This window comes from Eubalaena glacialis, chromosome 13 (genome assembly GCF_028564815.1).
Source record: "Eubalaena glacialis isolate mEubGla1 chromosome 13, mEubGla1.1.hap2.+ XY, whole genome shotgun sequence".
Taxonomy (NCBI): domain Eukaryota; kingdom Metazoa; phylum Chordata; class Mammalia; order Artiodactyla; family Balaenidae; genus Eubalaena; species Eubalaena glacialis.
Genome location: NC_083728.1, coordinates 10,592,805 through 10,614,880, shown reverse-complemented (window position 1 = coordinate 10,614,880; position 22,076 = coordinate 10,592,805). Strand labels below are relative to the sequence as shown.

Sequence of the window (22,076 nt, the reverse complement as noted above, 5' to 3'; positions counted from 1 at the left end):
AGTTTACTATATGTCACAGACTGGTTTCAGCACTGCTCCTGCTGGATGAGACACCTGTGATATTTTGTCAGCCCGGAATCCCAGAATTTCTTCTGAAAATAGAACCCCAGGTTTCCAGGGGGAATTATCACCCTCGTTCCCCGGGATGGTCCAGAGGGAGCATCAATCAGGGTGCCTGACTCATTCCATTGGCCAAGAAGACAGCACGTGACATACATGAGGCCAATCAGATTCTATCTTGAAGGAATCTAAACCTTGAGCAGACAGGCATATCGACAGAGGATGAGTAGAGTCAAGTCAGGAGACCATCCCAGGGGTCCTGATGCTGACACAGCCAGAACTTTCCTGGTTCTTCTCCTTCCTGAAACCTAGTTTTGCTCTGATTTCCCGAATCCTCGCAATAGATTCCCTTTCATCCCATGCTCACTGAATGGTAGAGAGGAAGCTAAAACCCAGGTCTCCCCACTCCGCACTTGCTCTCAACCACTACGACAACCTCGTAACCTGACAGATGTTAAACTGTGGAGCAGTATTTTGACGTGTGGTTTCAAGGTCAGGACTTGAAGCCAGAGTGTCTGAGTTCAAAGCCTGCTTCTGCCACTATGTGCTCCCGACAAGTCACTTAACCACCAAGTCACTTAATACCCCCGAACTCACAACACCGGGGGAGGATTAAGTAAGTGACTATAAATACCCAGAATGGTGCTTTTGTACATAATTAGCATGAAGTAAGGCTCTGCTGCTATCATCATCATCATCATCACCAAATAGTCTGTCATAAAATAAAAGAGCAGCAGCATGCATCTCTAACACCTCCAGAAAGAGATTCCAAGCACCTTCTTCGACCTTGAATCCTGCGAGAGCCCCAGGAAACTCACCGGTCTTATCTGTGAGTAGGTAGGAAATCCTCCCCAGCTGCTCGGGAATCGTGCTGGAGCGAACCACGGTCCCGGGGATTTTCGAATCCCTGCGAATCACCCAGCTGTACACGATCTTGCCCATGTCCAGGTTCACACGCAGACTGTCAGAAAACCAGAGCACACAGGTTAACGGGATAAACATAAGACTGCTTGTATCTCAACAAGGACTCTAAATGCACATCGTTTGTGCCATAACATCTGGAATCACCCCCTGTCGAAGCACACTGCTGGGGCTGAATCCACAGATTCAACACCACTATCAAATTTCCATGAAGCGATCCTGTTACGGACCAAAATAAAATATAAAAATTTAAGATACTTTTAAAATATTGAAAAGGTAGTTGTTTTAGCCTTACTTAAAAAAAAAAAAATAGTAGTCCTCTGAGCTAATGTATTTTTGATACCTTATTCATTTTTTACATTGTGGTAAAATATACATAACATAAAATTTACCATTTAAAGCATCTTAAGTGTACAGTTCAATGATATCAAGTACATTCACATTGTTATGGGACCATCATCACCATCCATCTCCAGGACTTTTTCATCTTCCTACACTGAAATTTTATACCCATTAAACAGTAGTTTCCCATTTCCCCTTCTCCAGCCCCCAGCAAGCACCATCTACTCTCTGTCTCTATGAATTTGACTGCTCTAGGGGTCTCGTACTGTGGAATCACACATGATCTGTTCTTTTGTGTCTGGCTTATTTCACTTAGCATAATGTTTTCAGGGTTCATCCATGTTGCAGCATGTGTCAGAATTCCCTTTTTATTTTTTTTCCCTTCCTTTTTAAGGCTGAATAATACTCCTTTTTATGTCTTACACTCATTTTTAAAAATTAATCAATTTATTTATTTTTGGCTGTGTTGGGTCTTCGTTGCTGTGCACGGGCTTTCTCTAGTCGTGGTGAGCAGGAGCTATTCTTAGTTGTGGCGCGCTCGCTTCTCATTGCGGTGGCTTCTCTTGTTGCAGAGCACGGGCTCTAGGCACGCGGGCTTCAGTAGTTGTGGCACGCGGGCTCTAGAGCGCAGGCTCAGTAGTTGTGGCGCATGGGCTTAGCTGCTCCGCAGCATGTAGGATCTTCCCAGACCAGGGCTCAAACCTGTGTCCCCTGCATCGGCAGGCGGATTCTTAACCACTGCGCCACCAGGGAAGTCCCTGTGTTATACTCATTTTTAAATATTTCATTGCAAACAATAAAAAGAAATCTTCAAGTTCATTCATAATCCTATAAACTGATTAAATTGCTAACTATTTCGCTGGCTAGCCCTGGCCCATATGCAGATTCAATGTACCGATTTTCAGTCATGTTGTAGACAGAACTTTAAAGACTACAGTTATACACAACATTACGGCACAAACACTCTCTTGTTAGCAGTAAATTTAGACTTATGTATTCTTTGAAACCATCATCCAGAGCACACTAGCTTGGGGCTCAATCTCCTTCTTCTAGTCATGTTGTTGTACCAAAACCACAATCTCTGTCTTTGGAAAAAGACAAAGTCTAGCTGGGATGAAGTAAATACACAAAAGAGCAAGACAAAATACAGGGCAAGAGATCAAGTAAGTGTAAGAGAGAGATTATAAGCACTAGAAGTCTGAGGGAAAAAGATATGGCTTATTTTATAATTATTTACTGATCATTTATTATGGGGAAAAAGTAGAAACAAGCATCCAACAATATGGGTCTAAATAAATTATCAGGCATAGAATACATACTACAGCAGTTCTAATAAATGACGGTGTGCAAGTATATTTGATGTGAAAAGTTATTTGCAACACATCCTTTGTTAGAAAAAAAAGTGGAGGGTGGGAGTGGATTTTTATGTAGAGCAAATTCTCCTTTTTCTAAAATAGAAAGCTGTCTAGAAAACATATATCCCAAAATATTAACAGCAATTATCACTTAGTTGTGAGATTAGAGATGATTTTTATTTTATTCTTTGGCTACTGTGAATTTTTTTTTCTACTACGACCATCTATTACTTATATATATATATATATATATATATATTTTTTTTTTTTTTTTTAACCATTTATTCAGCCTTCAAATGAGGTAGGCGAACAATTGCCTGGCATGTGCCACCAAGCTTCCACTGCTAATCAAGCACCATGAGTCCAGACTCAGGCTCAGAATCCTTCTCAACACAGCACTCCCACCAGCCACCACCAACCTCTTGGGGCTGGTAAATAAGATGAAATCTAAATGGCATGTCCAGTGTACACTGAGGCTGGGCAAGGCCAGACCTCTTGAGCAGAGTCATTCCAGAAAGGATGGTTCAGGGAGGACTGTGCCCGTCCAGTGCTCCAGCCAGAGCGCCGCCTACACTCCTGACCCTGCGTGTCCTTGGTCATCACTCTACAAAGGGCCCAGCTCCTTCTCAAAACCGCAAAACCATGACCTTTGAATGAAGAGAGAGAAGCAAATGTCACAGCACTTAAACACAAGCTTGTTCTCTGCTTACCTGATGGGAATGATGTTGGAAAACAAAAGGAGGAAGCGGATGATTTGTAGGTACCAACGTCCGGCGAAGTGCTGGAGGGCGACCATGACCAGAGACACCACCACCAAAGCTCCAAAGAGGATCTTTGTCAGGCAGTTCACTTCCAGGTCAAACAGGCCAATCTGTGGGACAAGGCACAGAGCGAAGCTTGTGATTAGCTGGTGCAACCCACAGCCCGCCCGGAGAACTGGTCCTTCCCCCAGGAACACCTCTACCTCGGGCAAGACAGTGGGCTCCATGGATCCCCACATCTTTGCGTGAGAACACTGGGCTCCACAGGCTAACAGACATCCAAGGGACTTCAATGAATCCGATTTCAATTTTTTTCTTAATGAATTTAGATTTAGCCTTGGAATCACATAAGTGGGTTACTGCTGCCTTCAGCGATGCTGTGCGCTGCGTGGCCTCTACCATCCTACACGGCGGCCTGTAAAATGACTCAGTCCTACAACCCTGCGCAGCGCACCACGCACTAATTCCCTATTGCCTGCAAATTCAGGGCACACACCACTGGTGGCCCCTGATTTTTAGATGCTGCATTCATGAACGTTAGTATTTTAATGGCTACATATTTATTTTAATGTATATTCTTTAAAAATGGGACCAGCACATGAATGAAACCCATCACTTCGCAGAAACGTGGCCCCGGATACAGCTAAAACATCAAATAGGTGACATTCAGAGTTGTAATAACGATGGTCATCGTGGGGGTTGTAATGGCGGGGTGAAGTGACTGGCATCTGTTCACGGTTTTGACAAAGAAAACCACTCTGCAATATTCTGACTCTAAGAAGCTGGGGGAGGGGTGGGGCTGGGAGGGAGGGTGCTGGTGGGAAGGGAGCAGTAACAGGGCCGTCAGGCAGACCGCAGAGCTGACTCCGCTCGCCCTGCCACAGCAGCTCAGCGTGGGTCTGAAGCCAGGTCTACACAGCTTGGCCAGAGCGTGGTCCTTCTCCAGGCCATTTCTCCTCTATAAGATGAGGCTGCAGAAGCACCTGTGCTCACAGGCTGGCGTGAGGATTAAATGAGGTGCACGTGAAAGATGCCGCACAAGACGTGGCAAACAGTAAGGACTCAACAGTTCATTTTAAAAGCTTTTAAAACGTTATGTATTCATTTACAAGCAGTCCTTGTTTAACTGCCGTGAGCTTCGCAGATACTGAGGTTTTTTACAAATTGAAGGTGTGTGGCAACCCTGTGTTGCCAGCGGATAAGTTAGTATTTTTTAGCAATAAAGTATTTTTAAATTAAGGTATGTACATTGGTTTTTTTGACATAATGCTTTTACTGAACACTTAACAGACTACAGGATAGTGTAAACATAACTTTTAAATGCACTGGGAAACTGAAAAATTCGGGTAACTTGCTTTGTTGTGATACGCACTTTACGTGGTGGTCTGGAATAGAACCATCACCTCTCCAAAGGCTGCCTGTACATACGAATACATATTTATGTACTGTGCGTGTGTATCTATATAGACACACATACCTATGCACATACACGTACGTGAAAAGATAGTGTGTATAAATGAAGTCACACTGTCAGGGGTTCCTGTTTTTAAATCTAGCTTCTCACCCCACCAACACCAATCATCAAACTACATCAGGTCAGAAAGTTCTGGCAAGGAAACACATCCTGTGACTCTGTACACACCTTACTTCGAGGATTTGAGGTATTCATGACACTCCGGAGTTCTCTCCCCGTGTAGAGAACAACACCCACAATAGTACCTAAGGTGAGAAAAACAACCCAAAGAAATGTGAGTACAGACAGGCAGGCTTACAGACAGAAGAGTCCGACCCGCTTGAGGAGGATATTTTCTCCAACCAGTACCCACACCGTGAGATGCTACAAAGTTTACATCGGGGCCAACCAAGACCTATGTCCGCACTGAGGGTAGGAAAGCCCCTAGCCACATGTGGCCATTCACATTTGAATACAATTAAAATTAAATAAAATACAGTCCCCCATTTTCACTAGCCACATTTCAGGTTCAACAGCCATATAAGGCCAGTGGCGGCCACACAGGGCAGTGAAGATACAGGGCATTCCCACTACCGCTGAAAGTTCCACTGGTCAGCGCTGGCTTGCGGGGTCCGGCAGCCTCCGACGGCAGGAAAGGTGGTAGAGGCTTGCAGAGGTGCCTAGAACTCCATAAACAATTATGGAAACTTATGAGCACACCTCTCTTATTAGAGCACGTTCTTCCCAGGGAGTCTGATTCCTTTCAGGTTCGCTGTGTAACTAGAACATTTGGGGGATGTCTGTCCAGATGACAGTTCTTTCCTGAGAACTTCCCCACACCCTCTCTTCCATCCCCCCAGCATAATTAAAAATAAGAGCTATCAATTCTTGTAAACAATTTATAGGAGAAACACAAATGACCAATTAACATTAGAAAAGATGCTTCACCTAGTGAAAAAGCAAAGAAATGCCAAATAAATCATTTTTACTCCCATCCTATTAATAAAAATTCAAAAGACTGAGAACATTCAGCGTGAGCCAAGAGGTGGGGGAATGGACTCCGTCATGTACGCTGCTGGCTGAGCTGTCAACTGGAAGAGTCTATTTCGGAAGGAAAATTGGCAATATCTATCAAAAATTTACATTTGTCTCCCCTTTCCAGTGTGTGCCAGGAAAACACTCCACACAGTGGGGAAGACGGACAGTCAAGAAGGAAAGCAGGACACCGGTAACCACGGAGAGAGGTGGGTACCACGATGAAACGAGCAGAGGAACAGGCAGGAGGGGACCGGCTAGGCTGCCGGCGTGTGCTGGGCGGCCAGGGACGCTGTCTCTGAGTTGAGGACATCTGAGCTGAGACTTGAAACATGAGAAGGGGCAGCCCTGCCAAGCGCTCAGGAAAGACCCCAGGAATACAAACAATCCGGTCTCTGCTGGATAAAGAAAAGCCCTAACCTTCTCTCTGCTGGCCCCTCACTCGTGGAACACCAAAGAGGTTTAAACAGAGTTGGTAAAAGAGCCCAACCCCAGACGAAGCGCTGGGGCTGTGTCTCCTGGGGGGAGACACTGAGGTCCCCCCCGACTTGATGCACACAGCGTTCTGCACAGTGCAATTCCCTTCCAGAGAGGCACTCAGCAGATGGCGGGCCGGGGAGGGCGCCTGCCCGCTCCTGGGCAGCTGGCAGCTCCTGCGAGCGCAGGCCCGTCCCCCCAGCAGATGGTCGGATGGTGGGAGGCGAGCCTGGGCCTAGTAGGGACAGCCGCACGGCCGTGGCACTCATCCCGGGGTAGACGTGGGTCGGTCTCAATTCCCAACGTCCAGGGTTTGAGAGGGTCCTAATTAACAGGGGCCCCCAAGGGCAGTGTCCCCCACTTGGCACCGGCCAATCTCCACGCCTTCAAAGGCTACTGGAAATGCCCTTCCCTGCAACACCCCCTGTGCCCAAAAGCAAAACTGTCTCCAGGAGATGCGAACCCCGGCCTCAGCCACCCCGAGGGAGCACACCAGCAGCACAGAGCCGCGCTGCTTTGGTCTGCTCAGTGCTCTTAAGGTTTTGAATTAGGTGCCAACTTTTAAATGCAGAAACTTTCATATAAAACATAGGGATTTCTGGCTTCTTCTGGAAAATCGGAAGACCTGGTGCCACTGACTGCTCGGTCCTCACTGTGTCACCAGCAGATGTTGAGCTCGGCCACTCCCTTTAGCCGGGCTCCTGCTCGCCTCTCATCACGGTCCCCACGTAGCCCTTGAAGACCTCCCGACCCGTGCCCCTCCACCCCCCAGACCTCTGACCCCTCTTTCTAGGCTGTGCCCCCTGCGGTCCCCCCTCACCCTCACCACTCTTATCCTCACTCTCACCCTCTGCCGCCTGCCCACCATGGCAATCCTCTCCATCCTGCTGGCTGGGATCTCCCACCGGCCAGGCTGCTGTGGTCAGGTATTTCACCAAGTCCTTTGGAACCCTCCAGAAGAGGGTGGTGCTGGGGTCAGACCTACACTGTGACTCCTCTGACCCCAACCACAACGAGATAAACCATGAACCCCAGAGAGAGAGTGTTGGACACATTTACAGCAACTACACGCTGTTCTGATGTTCGAGCCTGCAATCCCGGGACAAGCCCCAAGGAACAGGGTACAGACCAGCTGGGCATTATCAGACCCACGTGGCGTGACCTGCATGCTGGTCACACACAGCAGGGTCACAGATCCATCTGCTACAGATTACGGGTGGGGCCAGGGGGACAAGAAACTGGTCCCCCTCCACAGAGAGTCTGAGAAGAACTGGGATCCATAATATCCAGGCTCCTTCTCTGCCAACACACCCCCGGCCTCCCGCATCCCCTTTCCTATCTTCGCCCCAGTGACTCCTCAGCTTAGCAGCACAGTGTGGGGTTACCATGGCAACTGTATCCTCTACAGACTGATGCCAGCCAATGCAGCTGGACCCTTAGCATTGCCTGGCAAGCTTTTTTATTCTTTAAACTTCTAACTGATAACAGCTGAGTGACCAAGACACAGGAGTTAGATTCTAAAGGGAACAGAGAAGTGAAATCTCATATAATTAAGATTACTCTTGATCGCTGCTCCTGGAGTTGAGCCCCAGGAGGAAATGGTTTGCATTTAATGCCGAGTTTACATTAGAATCAGAGTGCGGTCAGACATCTACTTGGTGAGCAGCAGGGGAAACTGAGGCCAGCTAAGGAAATGGTAACTGCCCAGCTCCTCAGACTCACTCTAAAACAGACGTTCACTGAAGGGCGTGGCAAACAGTGCCACTGGATCAGGAATCACCACTCTCTCTCTCTTCCCACATCACCAAACACAAAGAGAAGAATTCAGACAAGTGGAAAAAATGCATATTTTAACTTCACAGTACATTTCTGATGAACTGTTTGAAATCTTTTTTCCATCTTCAAGATCCCAATTTGCCTTCCATTTTCCTCCTCCCAGGAGATGATCTCTCCAAGGCTGTGTGACCTTAGGCAAGTCACTTGACCTCTCTGAGACTCAATTCTTCATTCCATTAAATGTCCTCATTTAATGTTGTGAGACCAAAACAAGAGAACAGAAGCAAAACACTTGGAAAATAAAAAGTGTCTGATAAATAAGACTTATTACTGTTAAACTCTGAAATTGAGGCTGAGAAGCCTCTTCACTCATTCCCTCCACCCTCCGAATTCTCCACGTTTTCACTAAATCACTTTTCTTCTCACTGGTTTCAGAGGAAATCCAGAGAACTCACTCCCACTTCCTCCCATCTCCTCTGCAATTTATATTAAGTTTAGAGTAAGCTATAAATCCATGAAGGTGGAGACAAGGGTCTTCTGGTATACCACAGCACTAGGACCTAGCAATGGAGCTTGGCATTATTATAAATAAGTGCTCAATAAAGGTTTGCTGCATGGAAAGAAGGAAAGCAGGAAGGAAGGAAAGAAGAAAATTACCAGAATGAAAACCAGACATGTAAACATGTATTTCTTATCGAATATTATCAAAACCAGTGCCTAACCAAACAAACCATCAGTCACCCCTACCCCACCCACCCAGAAGTAACCACTACCCTGACTGCAAGAAATGAAGTGTGCACTGTTCACATTACTGCCTGGGAAGGAGACGGGTATGTCACAGGCATCCTTGAATTTCAGTCCTGCCTCTGCCAGGTACAACATGACACAGGGCTTAAACCCACTCTGGGGCTTCCCTGGTGGTGCAGTGGTTAAGAATCCACCTGCCAATGCAAGGGACACGGGTTCGAGCCCTGGTCCGGGAAGATCTCACATGCCGCGGAGCAACTAAGCCCGTGTGCCACAACTACCGAGCCTGCGCTCTAGAGCCCGCGAGCCACAGCTACTGAGCCCACGTGCCACAACTACTGAAACCCGCGCGCCTAGAGCCCGTGCTCCGCAACAAGAGAAGCCACCGCAATGAGCCCACGCACTGCAACAAAAGAGTAGCCCCCGCTCGCCGCAACTAGAGAAAGCCCGCGCGCAGCGACGAAGACCCAACGCAGCCAAAAATTAATTAATTATTTAAAAAAAAACAAACCCACTCTGTTCTGATTTCCTTTAACACCTCTCTCTGCTCCACCTGAAGAGATGGGCGTTTGACACAGGATGTCCCCCTCCCAGCGTGCATGCTTTATCCTGTGACGTCTCTGTTTCCCATCACACTGTCTCTTTACACAGGGCCACAAACACAACCTGGCACAAGTGCCCGGAGCTGGGGTTTGAGCTGAGCTAAGATCCCTTCGCTAGCCAGTTGTCCTAACTTCACTCCTTAAACCAAGATGAATCCCAGATGGAGCAAACATTTTAATATAAAACCATATAAACACTCCAAGCAAACACTGGTGCACTATTAAAATGTTAGAGCAGGGAAGATTTTTCTCAGCATGTCACAAAAACCAGAAACCATAAGGAAAAAAACATCAATAGGTCTGCCTATATAAAAATTTTAAACTTTTGTGCCAAAATACGAATGAGATCAACTGGGAAATAGTAATTGCAATTAAGGTAACAAACAGAAGGACAATATCCTTATTGTCCTTATAAAGAGTTCTTAGAAGTCATTTTTTCAAATGAACCCCTCAACAGAAAAAAATGGGCACAGGGCATAAACTGGCAGTTCGTACATATATTTTGAGAAATGCAAACAAACCGTAAGTATGAAGAAAGTTGTTAAACTTTACAAATTATTTTAAAAAGGGAAATCACTATGTTAGATATTTGTTTAATGTCTATAGGTGGGCAAAAATTTTAAAGTCAAACAGAACATGGTGCTGGTTAAGGTACATTTATAAGATTCTCAGAAGAGGGAAGTTTGCCCTGCGAATCAAAATGTACAATGTATACACCCTTTCACTTAGTAATCCCATTTCTATGAAAATGGTGACGACATCAACATTGAGAAATTCTATCTGGAAAAACCAACCAAACAAAGCGTATCACAGGCAAAAACAAAAGACAAACAATAAACTGTGAAAAAATGTTTGTGACTGAAGAGAGATGACAATTCGATACCCTTTCTTCTATAAAGCATTCTTACAAGTCAATAAAAAAAAGAACCTAGAAGGAAAGTAGATAGACCAAAATATTAAGAAAGGTCTTACATGTGGAAAGATGGTCAACCATACTCACAAAGAAATAAAAATTAAAACACTAACAAGGGGCTTCCCTGGTGGCGCAGTGGTTGAGAATCTGCCTGCCAATGCACAAGCCCTGGTCTGGGAAGATCCCATATGCAGCGGAGCAACTGGGCCCGTGAGCCACAGCTACTGAGCCTGCGCGTCTGGAGCCTGTGCTCCGCAATAGGAGAGGCCGCGATAGTGAGAGGCCCGCGCACCGCGATGAAGAGTGGCCCCCGCTTGCCGCAACTGGAGAAAGCCCTCGCACAGAAACGAAGATCCAACACAGCCATAAATAAATAAATAAATAAATAAACATTAAAAAAAAAAAAAAAGTAACAAAGTATCATTTATCACCTAACAGACTAGAGACAAATGAAAATAGTAACTTTTAACTCCTGCATATTAAATACACCACAAAATTTTTTAAAAGCCACATGACATATTTATGGAATCTAAAAAATAAAACTACCTAGTGAATATAACAAAAAAGAAACAGACTCACAGGTATAGAGAACCAGTGGTTACCAGTGGGGAGAAGGGAGAGGGAAGGGGGAGGGGCAAGATAGGGGTAGGGGATTAAGAGGTACAAACTACCATGTATAAAATAAATAAGCAACAAGGATATATTGTACAACAAGGAATATAGCCAATATTTTATAATTACTGTAAATGAAATAAAACCTTTAAAAACTGTGACTCACTACGTTGTACACCTGAAACTTACATAATACTGTACATCAACTTACCTCAATTGAAAAAAAGAAGAAATTTTGGAAAAGAAAAAAAAAAACAGATAATAAATTGGATGGGGGCAAAAGGATATGAGGTTTAGGCATCAGAAATGAGAAACTCTTACAAATGATTAAGAAAAAGATAAGAACCATAACAAAAAAATGACTAAAGGACACACAAAGTAACTGACATAGGAAGAAACAAAACAGATATATGCAAAGATGGCCAACCTTCCAGATAACCTAGGAAATGCAAATTGACACAAATTCTTTTTCAGTCAAATTATTAAAGATTAAAAAGAATAACTAATTACTTGTTAGCAAATGACTTCAAAGTGGAGAAAAGCTGGTGAGGAAGAGTAACAAGTTCAGAGAGACCTGGGTGGACAAGGGGCCAGGAAGAGGCCGAGGTGAAAGGGCTGCGCCTGCCCTGGGTGGCCATGGCCATGGCCTTGGTGTGGCCGGGCAGTGGGCAGTGCAGAATATTAAGGACCAATCTCTTACATCTTTAGTCACCAGGGGAATTGAGAGACAATCTAGATTGTGCTGCAAATACAGGCTGAAAGTGGAAAAACAACATGGCAAAAAACCAAAAGGGAGAGCTCATCTCTGTCCACTGGCTTGAAGTGAGTCTGTGGATGGCAGCCTGTGTATAGTCTGTGCTGGTCATTCCCCCTCCTTGTCATAGAGCATCCTGACTGAGCATCTGTTGTACTAAAGAACCACAAAACAGCATCAAGCAGAGGAAAATGGGTTGGTAGGAGAGAGAGGGGGAAAAAAATGGATTCATCCCATGGTAAAGACAGAAAGCTGCCAGTAGTGGAATTACGTTATCAATAGCATATATTATTATATAACATATGTAATATAATAACAGCTGCACACTGAGTTCTGCTTCTGGGGCAAAGTGCCTGGGTTCAAGCCTCAACTTTGCCTTTCATGTGCTGTGTGACCTTGGGCAAGTTACTTAACCTCACTGAGCCTCGGTTTCCTCATCTGCAGAATGGGGACAATACTAGCACCTGCCCGCATGGTACTGTTGGGAGGATTAAGTGAACCGTGTAACACACAGGAAGGGCCCGGCCCGGTGCCTGACAGACTGGCGGCCCCACTGCTATCACCCCAGCTGCTGCAGGCCGTGCTCAGCCCCTGGAGCCCTTTCTGCTCAGCTTCACACCAGTGTTCAAATCTTTTCCTCCTGCACCTCAACAGGTCATCTCGAGAACTCTGTTTTGGAGTCCAGAGGTCTAGAGAATTTCTGTGTCATCTTGGAGTTTTAAACACTGAGGCTCCATCAGGCCCGTAGCCCTGGCGTGCGCACCAGGGCAGGACCGGCTGGGCAGCCCTCACGGACACAACTTCCAGCCCGAACACCCAGGCTGACCCAATTTCTGGTACAGATTAGGACGTCAATCTCAAGTGGCAATTAAGGGCTATTCCCAGAGCGGACGCTGTGGCCGAGTCCACAGGCCAGGGCGGCTTCTCCTCCAGACGTCTCCGAACGTCCGAGGGGCAATTAGATGGCCGTTTAATTCCCCGGCGGTGCAGGAGCAAGTGGAAAACACCACCTGACCGACAGCTCATTGTCCCAACTGACAGATGATTATTCTCATTACACAAAAGGATTTTCTTTCCTTTTCGAATCGTTAGCACATTCCTCCGCAAGAACACCGTACCTGATGCGGTGACCGTGCCCGCCCAGAGCGCGTTCTCTATGCTCAGGCTCTCGCTGATCGGGGCGTCGCTGTCCTCCTGCAGAAGAACAAGTGGACACACGCTGACCCACCAAGGTCTGGGCAGGACCCGCTGGCTGTCTCCAGCCTGCTCTTCACAAGAAGGGAGGAGAGGGGGTTTTCCCTGGTGGCGCAGTGGTTGAGAATCTGCCTGCCGATGCAGGGGACGCGGGCTCGAGCCCTGGTCTGGGAGGATCCCACGTGCCGCGAAGCGGCTGGGCCCGTGAGCCACAATTGCTGAGCCTGCGCGTCTGGAGCCTATGCTCCGCAGCAGAAGAGGCCGCGACAGTGAGAGGCCCGCGCACCGCGATGAAGAGTGGCCCCCGCTCGCCGCAGCTGGAGAAAGCCCTCGCACAGAAACGAAGACCCAACACAGCCATGAATAGATAAATAAATAATAAATTTTAAAAAATTTTTAAAAAAAACAAAAAAGAAGGGAGGAGAGGATGATCGCTGTTTGGAAGCCAACAGCCCAGATGGGAGAGGCGGGCCAAACTCATAAACTCTTATCCTTGGCGTTTCCTCCCCGGTGAAAAACAATGGTTCACGATTTAAGAAATGCAGGCTTCTAGCACTAAAGAAACATTTTACAAGTTGAGAACTAAAATGTAGAGGCAAGTCGAACAGAAACAGCCCTTTGCTGGTCAGTCTTCGGGCTTCCAGAACAAGAGCAGGAACAATTCAATTTGGGTTCTATAAACCTATTACCCAACAGGCCTAAAATAATTCAAATCCAAACTTAATTTCTATTCTGAAAGGCTGGGACGTGGCTTAAAAATTATAACCCTGGCGGATAGGACTTGGAGGAATAAAAGAGGACAGGGGCTCACGTGAAAGAGACAGAAAGAGTAACTGCTTTCAGACACCAGAGTTAACGTTAATTACAGTAACACTGGCTCCAAGCTGTCAGGTGATTCAAGCTGTTCAGAGGCTGGAAGAAAATCCCAGTGGTGTTCATTTTACTGAGAAGCAATATGTCAGCTTTCAAAGTGGGGCCTTCTGAAGGGAACGTCACCCCACCTGGCACAAAGCAACTCCCTGACAAACACCTGTCAGCACTGCGTAGCAGGGCCTCACCCCAGACATGCGCCCCGCCAGACCAGATTCTGCATCACACGAGGCATACTTACTCTGGTGAAAGTCCCCACAAAGTTGTGAATGTCGATGTTTGGCTCCTCTGCATACACATATGATCGAATCTGAAGAAGGTCCTGTTCAACGGGGGTGACATTTTGGAGGTAAAACGAAGTCACTGTATGATTAAAGGGATTTCAGGAAGCATCCACTATCTTTCCAAAGCAAGTGTATTTTCCAAACAGCTCTCAAAACCATGGGGCAGGTGGAAAAAAAGAGGGAAACCTTCCAGCAAGTAAGTTTAGGAGTCACTACCTGCAATATCCCAAGACACACTGAGACCCTAAAGGGAAGATTCTGTGTTTCTCTTTGTTTACCCAGCATTTCCAAAACTAAGTGATAGCGCAGATCCCCCCGCAACACTCTGGTTTACAAGAGTTGTTCATACCAATCAAAACACTCATTAGGGAGGGTACGAGGGAGAGGCAAGGAGGAGGGGATATGGGGATATATGTATAGCTGATTCACTTTGTTATAAAGCAGAAACTAACACACTGTTGTAAAGCAATTATACTCCAATAAAGATGTTAAAAAAAAATTTTTTTTTAAATAAAAGGAAAGAAATTCTGACACTTGCTGCAGCATGGATGAATTGTGAAGATACCATGCTAAGTGAAATAAGCCAGTCACAAAAAGACAAATACCATAGGATTCCACTTATCTGAGGCACCTACAGTAGTCATATTCATAGAGAAAGAAGTAGAATGGTGGTTGCCAGGGGCTAGGGGAAGAGGGGGAACCGGAAGCAGTATTTAGTGGGTCCAGAACTGCAGGTTTCCATGATGGGAGTCTGGAGATGGATGGTGGTGATGGCTGCACAGCAGTGTGAATGTCCTTAACACCACTGAAGTATCCGCTTAAAAATGATAATTATGTATATTCTGCCACAATAAAAAAGACAGGGCGGGGGGGACCAAATCAAGTGGTCAGGCAAATTCAGGCCACAATGCCCCTTAGCAACAAGGGCCTGGAGTGGAGTAGAGGCTACTGGCCACGCCCTCAGCAGGCCCTGAGCTCCCTGCAAACCATCCAGGACGCCCACATGCAGATGTGTGGGCAATGCGGCATCTGTGTGCTGATAAATAAAAAAGGCCCACAGACAGAAAGTGAAGGGAAAAAAGTTTCAGAATCATAATTACAGCACAATCCTGTTTATGAGAAACCACACTCCACCAGCAAGTGTGCAATTGTATATTTGTAAGAAACTGCACTAAAAAGGACCCGGAAAAATCACTACTGACTTCACAAGAGCCCCTGGGAGAGGGAGGTAAGATCTGGGGAGGAGGCTGTGAGCAACACTTTTCACTTGTTCCTCCAATTTGAGTCTCTTTTTGAATAGAATATACTCGCCTATTACTCAGGTAAATCTTTCCATACAATTCTTTTCATCTATGACTTCGTCAAAACGCTGTTACCCAACTAGGCCCCTTCAGCCCACTAAGGCTGAAGGTACAGACAGTGGTACCTTATCTCTCTCTGGACGCCAGCCCAGGCCTGGAGAAGATGAATGTTTATGAAACTGGGTGAAGTTTCCAAAGTGCACATCGAGAAAGAAACTCAGAGCCATGGAACCGGCGGGCACCTTCACGATTCTAGGCTCTTCTGGACTGTCTCCTGAACAGAGTCCCTCAAATCATGGGACTAACCCTCGCTGGTTAGCCCCATCTCAAGGATTCCCCAGGGCTCCTGGCCACAGTCGAAAACTCACTAGAATTCCTGGTCTAAACAAATAATAATAAGGATGGTGCTATTTCCCGTCTTATTGGCCATGAAAAATCATGAGTACCGCGGACACGTTTATTGCTACGTTCACTCCACTGAGACACAGAACTGTCTCCTGCCCTCTCCCTTCCTCCCGGGATGCAGTAAGGAGTGGCATGAATCAATGTGGCCACAAGCCCAGGAAAAGCTTCTGCGCTCTGCTTAATCCCTTCAGACCACCCACAGGGCATGTCAGTCTCTGGGCATTTAAATTACATTTTGTGATTTTGTAACCTACTCCCCAGGCCTCATCCAGCCCAGGTGGCTTGCGTTTACACTTCTTCTTTGGCTCCCTCCCTACCTCACTCTGCAGTTTAAGGCATGAGTGACAGGGAGCTGGTGGGGAAGTGCGGGGCCCCGGGGAGCTGGGAGGGCCTGTTGGTTCCAGCTACGGTGGCCGCCCCCTCAGACAGGGCCTGCATGCGTTCCCTGCACCGTTCGACATGCCGTTCCATGCGCTGGGCGCCCAGCAGTGAACACACCGACAGAACCCTGCTCTCGAAGACTCTGCCTTGAAGTGAGCGGAGTGGGAATGCAAGGAGAGGGTGGTCAGGAAACACCTCTCCAATAAGGGACTTGTACACAAAAACCAAGAGTGAGTCTGACTGTTCCTGGTGGAGAAACTGCAAGGGCAAATGTCGGGGGGCAGAAGCATGCCTGATGGAGAGGCCTGTATGGCTGGAGCTGGCGGGCAGAGGGGAGAGAGCCAGAAGCTGAGGTCAGGGCCTTAGTAGAGAGACAAGGACCGCAGGATCGAGTCTCAGGAAGCGGAGATGCCTTTGGAGATTCTAAGCAGAGGAATAATGTGCTCTGCGTTGGGTTTTACTTTTATGCCAGGTATCTGGTCAAGGTTTCTTAGAGCTGGAGCTTCCCTCAAAAGAGCACCATCCCTACAGGCCAGGTCTGCGTTCACAAGGCCACACGGCCTGGAGCCAGCAAGCACTCGAGGCTCTCGAGAACCCCACACCGCCCCCCCGCCCGAGCCCCACCTCACACCTGACGGTCCGTGTCTGGCCCCTGAGGGGCCCGAGTTTGAGAGCCCTGAGGTGACACAGTCGCCAGCGGGGCTGCTGCAGGGACGGCTACTCACAGCAGCGGTGGGCAGCCTCTGAGTGCAGGCCACGGGAAGCCGAAGTTTCCAGTCCGTCTCTCCGTCCAGCTGATCCGTCCGCAGGAAGCAAGACCCTGTGGAGGGAAGTCAGGCACCGTCCGTTCCCCTGCAATTCAAGAATCCTTCCCGTGGCGGCTCCGAGCAGCTCCGGCTCTAGTACTTGTAAAAACAGCCAATCAACGGCCAACGACCAAGAGGGAAAAATAAATAGCCGATTTCCCATTTCCTCCGTAAGCTCCGGGGTCAGAAAGACCTGGGTTCAAATCCTCGCTCCACCACTCACAATGGGAGCCTGGGCTAGTTTCTGGACCTTGCTAAGCCTCAGCGTGTCCAGTCTGTGAAATGGGGAGACACACAGATCTCACAAGCCTGCTGTAAAGGATCCAGTGGGGTGATCATACCCCCAGCACGGCGGCTGGCACGGGGCAACCAGCATTCGAGTCCATCTGGGGCAGGGGTTACGAGCACCTTCTCAGGAACCAGACCTCCTGGGTTCAGGTTCAGGCTCCACGACTCCCTAGCTGTGCCCTGAGGGAGTTACTTCTCCCCTCTGAGCCTCAGCTTCCTCCAGGGCACAAATGAGGATATTACAGCGCCAACCTCATGCTGCGAGGCCTAAAGAGCTGATCCATGCAAACTGCTCAGAACAGGGAAAGGACCACAAGGACCACGTTAACTGTCTGCCGTGACTATCGACCTGCAAATTTTGTGGATACATACTTCAACCTGATCTGTACACGTCTGAGCAGTCAGCTCTGTATTTCATCAGACAGAGAATGTACTGAACTCCCTGACACCGCACTTAAAGACTTCTGAGGACTTTCAGGAAGATCCCTTCTATTTTTTTTTTTTTTTTTTTTTTTTAGGAAGAAAGGGCGAACACATCTGGGACCTCCAATCCATAACACTCCATTTTCACTGCCGAGGACACAAGAACTAATTTGAGGACAAAGCTGCAGTGTTTAAAAGAAGACTGTTTTAGGGCCTTCCCTGGCAGTCCAGTGGTTAAGACTCCATGCTTTCACTGCCGAGGGCCCAGGTTCAATCCCTGGCTGGAGAACTAAGATCCCACAAGCTGCGCAGGTGTGGCCATAAATAAATAAATAAATAAAAGAAGACTGTTTTAATGGAGTGCTTTCCACCCCCTCTCTGGATGATTTAACATATTATTAGTATATAATGTCATCCGCACTTTTATCCAATTCATCATAAAAGAGGTTGCAGCAACCTCAAAGGGACACAAATATGGATTTTTCCAACGTTTGAAGATCTCTGATTATGCCTGATGGGCAAGAGAAAAACAGCCTTGTTGCCTCAAAACAGCTTAAATAACAACAAATAAAAAGGAGATTTGAGTCAACCGACGGGGAGGGCAGGAGGCAGTGGGGGGGGGGCCACAGTGGGAAACGCAGCCGGGCCCCCGAGCCTGCCCTGCGGATGCAGGACGTGCGGGTGCTGACGGCCGAGTGTCCTACGTCATTTTATATAAGGGACTTGAGCATCCGTGGATTTGGGTACCCACGGGGGTCCTGGAACCAATCCCCCTCGGACACCAAGAGACAACTGTAACTGCGAGAAGTAGGGTCTTGCAAGAGACTTGAGAGGTTCACTCAGGCAAATAGGCTGCAACGACAAATAAATCAATGGGCAGGGGTGACTATGGCCCCACCACTCATGAGCCAAGGCGGGGAAAGGCCACCTATCCCTAACCTCTCCCCCCAGCTTCTCTACTGCCCCATCTCATGACACACCTCCCAGTATTTTCTCAGAGGAGTTTCTGTTTGCTTCTGTTTGTTCGACACACTTCCCAGTCCTGCCAACTCCTGCGGTTGAGCTTAATGCAGCCCAGCGGGGAAAAGCACAGCCACTGTGTGTGACTTTCCCAGCTATGATTCAGCACGGGTCCGACTATCTTTGCTATGATCAAAATCTGTTGACCTGCGCGCACCAAAAACCTTTTTTTTTTTTTTTTAAAGACTGCTCTATGAAAAGAAACGTTCTTGATTTGCCTCCATGGCTCCAAAATGATCATCTACTTCTGTTACATTTTCAAATGATTATTTTGCCAAATTACCACTGAAAGGTTAATGGTTATTTTCAAAATTGATCCCAGATGTTTACCGTTTTTTTCTGATGTCCTCAGGAAGATCATGTCAGCAGGGACCCGCTGGTTCTGCGTTATGAACAGAAAGACTGTTACCGTGAATGCCCCTGTGTGAGGTTTCCATCCCCAAGCCCCCGCCCCCTCGGTGGGGAGGAGAGCAACCCAAACCCACAGCCTCTTTTAAGTGTCTGCCTTTGTCAAAGACAGATCTGGGGATTTATTTTGTTTTGAATCTGAAAACTCTTGCACACTGCCGTTACGTTACTAATCTCCTATTGAAATCTTATCTCGGAAAGAGAGCTTCTAGTTTTCTGGCGAATCCAACCATTACCGCCTGAAATTGCAGCCAGAGGACCCGGGAGCCCAAAGCCTGCTCCCCTAGCTGGCTTTCTTCCAGGCTGTCTGCTGAAACTAAAGACATACATACACTCGGCTCACGCTTTCTGCTTCTACCAATTTTCCGGCTTGATGTTTGGCTTCGAGTGGGATTTTAATAAGGAAGTCAAGTTAGTAAGAAGCAACAAAAGCCGCTCTCAAAAAAAGAGGGAAGCCAACAGCGGGCCTCATGTAATTGTGAACAGGCAAGTATGTCATAACATAAAGAGGTTTGTGTGGGTCTTCTGAGCTGCCACCCAGGAGAGCTTCACTTTACCCCAAATCAACTGTGAGTTCTTGGATTTAATCCTTTTAAGAGAGCATAGTTCACTTCCTACAGAAACAAGTTAAGATGCGATCCTTTTCTAATCAAATATGATTCCAAGACTCTCCAGGGCCACCCCCAAAATCCAACACCTCCAAACGTACACAGTAAGAAAAGGTATGAGTGCTAGAGTAACAAACATATCGACAGCGCTATCTTTAAAAATGCATTTGGGGCCTTTTTACTGTTCTCATGTTTCACTTAACCCCTACTCCCCATAGAATGACAGAAAAGCACAATGTTATTTAAGTCAAAAAATGTGAGCCACAATTGTTCAAGAGGTAAATGACAAATATTTTTATGTGCTTATGCAGCCAGCAGACTTCTAGGAAAAACTTTATTATGATGAGCTTAAAAAAAGACTCCAAAAACAACAAGCACATCAAATAGGAAATCAAACCTTGGAATTGTGTTTGTAACTTGGATTTCTGGCTAAGAAGCACACAGAAACCATGAAAAAATATTGTGTGTGTGTGTCTCATGGGCAAGAGATGTTTCTCCCCAGGCAAAGCTTCTGGGTAGAATCCCAGAAAGCAAACATCCAGTTCGGCCACCAGATACACGAATCACACGTCGCATCGGGACGCGTGAAGCGGGGGCAATGACGCCCCTCTCCCACGCGCCCACGCGGCAGCCGTCAGGAGCGGCGCGACCCTACTCACCTTCTCCACAATGATAAGATCTCCAACTTGGATGCTGGAGCTCTTCACCTTCACTGTCCCTGCAAAGAAACAGGCCCAGATACATCACATCTGAGTTCCTTCCAAGTCTGCGCACCTCTGCAGGGTGTCCGCTAGCCTGCGGACCCAGAAGCACGTGCCCCCGAGCCCGGCAGCGGCAGCTGCATCTCCTGTCTCTCCGAGAAAAGGTTCACCTACCGCAGAGGCCGCTCCAAAAATGAATCCCCATTTCGCGTAGCACTGGAATGACTCACTCAAGTAAGATCTTCTGTCTTAACAGCACCTTAGAAGCTATTCTAAATCAGCACCATAAAAGATTCAGCCTCACACACACACACACACACACACACACACACACACACAGAAATGGGGAAGAAAATTCAGAGTCAGATCCATGGACAGAAGGTCAACACTTAATTCTCAACACCATCAAAGAGAAAGAGGATAACCCAAAATGACTGACTCTTTTTAAATCTACGATTGCTCTATAGTGCAGTTTATATGATTATGATCAGATCACATAACTTTGGCTGGATGTTTAGCTGGATAAACAATAACAGCTAACATTAAACACTAATTCTGTGCTAAGTGCTGTATAGATATTGACATCCTGATGGCTTCTCTTGCTCCTCTCAAAGGCCACCAGAAAAATATATTATCTCCAGTTTTCAGACAAAGAAAGTAGGCTCAGAGAGGCCCCATCTTCCCCTAGTCTCACAGTTAGCACAGGTCAGCACCAAGATTCAAACCCTCATCTGACTCCAGAGGATGGAATAAAAAAGAGGGACTTCGGTTCAACTCAAAAAACATTTACTGGGCTTCCCTGGTGGCGCAGTGGTTGAGAATCTGCCTGCCAATGCAGGGGACACGGGTTCGAGCCCTGGTCTGGGAAGATCCCACATGCCACAGAGCAACTAGGCCCGTGAGCCACAATTACTGAGCCTGCGCATCTGGAGCCTGTGCTCCGCAACGAGAGGTCGCGACAGTGAGAGGCCCGCGCACCGCGATGAAGAGTGGCCCCCACTTGCCGCAACTAGAGAAAGCCCTTGCGGAGAAACGAAGACCCAACACAGCCATAAATAAATAACTAAATAAATAACTAAATAAATAACTAAACAAACAAACCCAAAGTTTAAAAAAAAAAAAAAAAAACATTTACTGAAGTGCCATGTTCTAGGAATTCGAAGCTCAAAGACAGTCCCCTTGTCCTAAAAAAAAAGCTCAGAGTCTCATGCAGGCATCGACAAACGTGTCCTACAAAGAGCAGGAGGGCAGACAGTTTAGGTTTTGCAGCCAGTGGACAATCTCAGCTCTCCCAACAACTCTTCTCCCCAAGGGCAAATAGTCTTTGTATATTTATATTTTAAAATGTAAAAAATGTTCTTGGCTCCCGAGCCAAGATGGTGGGCTGAATTTGGCCCACTGGCTGTAGTCTGCAAACCCATGAGCTGGTGCGAAAGACAGCAAGACAAATGCTGTTAGTGCAAAATAGTGTGTGAAAGGATGGGAGTAAGTCCAGTATGCAAAGGGAGCAGAAAAGGTGACCTCCCCCACTGAAGGGGGACCAAGAACAGTGCCTGACACCCCGAAGGCTCGTGACTAT

The 22,076-nt window shown here is 47.0% G+C and overlaps 1 protein-coding gene across 1 annotated transcript in view; it reads right to left on the bottom strand.

The window, feature by feature from the left end:
* ATP9A (ATPase phospholipid transporting 9A (putative)) overlaps positions 1-22,076 on the bottom strand; it is a 134,405-nt gene that overhangs the window by 64,628 nt on the left and 47,701 nt on the right. The window contains exons 5-12 of the mRNA XM_061209403.1: positions 20,456-20,514; positions 19,111-19,162; positions 16,969-17,063; positions 14,114-14,194; positions 12,927-13,002; positions 5,082-5,158; positions 3,389-3,549; positions 879-1,021 (exon numbers count right to left, since the gene is read on the bottom strand). Coding sequence (XP_061065386.1) covers positions 879-1,021; positions 3,389-3,549; positions 5,082-5,158; positions 12,927-13,002; positions 14,114-14,194; positions 16,969-17,063; positions 19,111-19,162; positions 20,456-20,514 — 744 coding nt within the window. The remainder of the gene's footprint in view (positions 1-878; positions 1,022-3,388; positions 3,550-5,081; positions 5,159-12,926; positions 13,003-14,113; positions 14,195-16,968; positions 17,064-19,110; positions 19,163-20,455; positions 20,515-22,076) is intronic.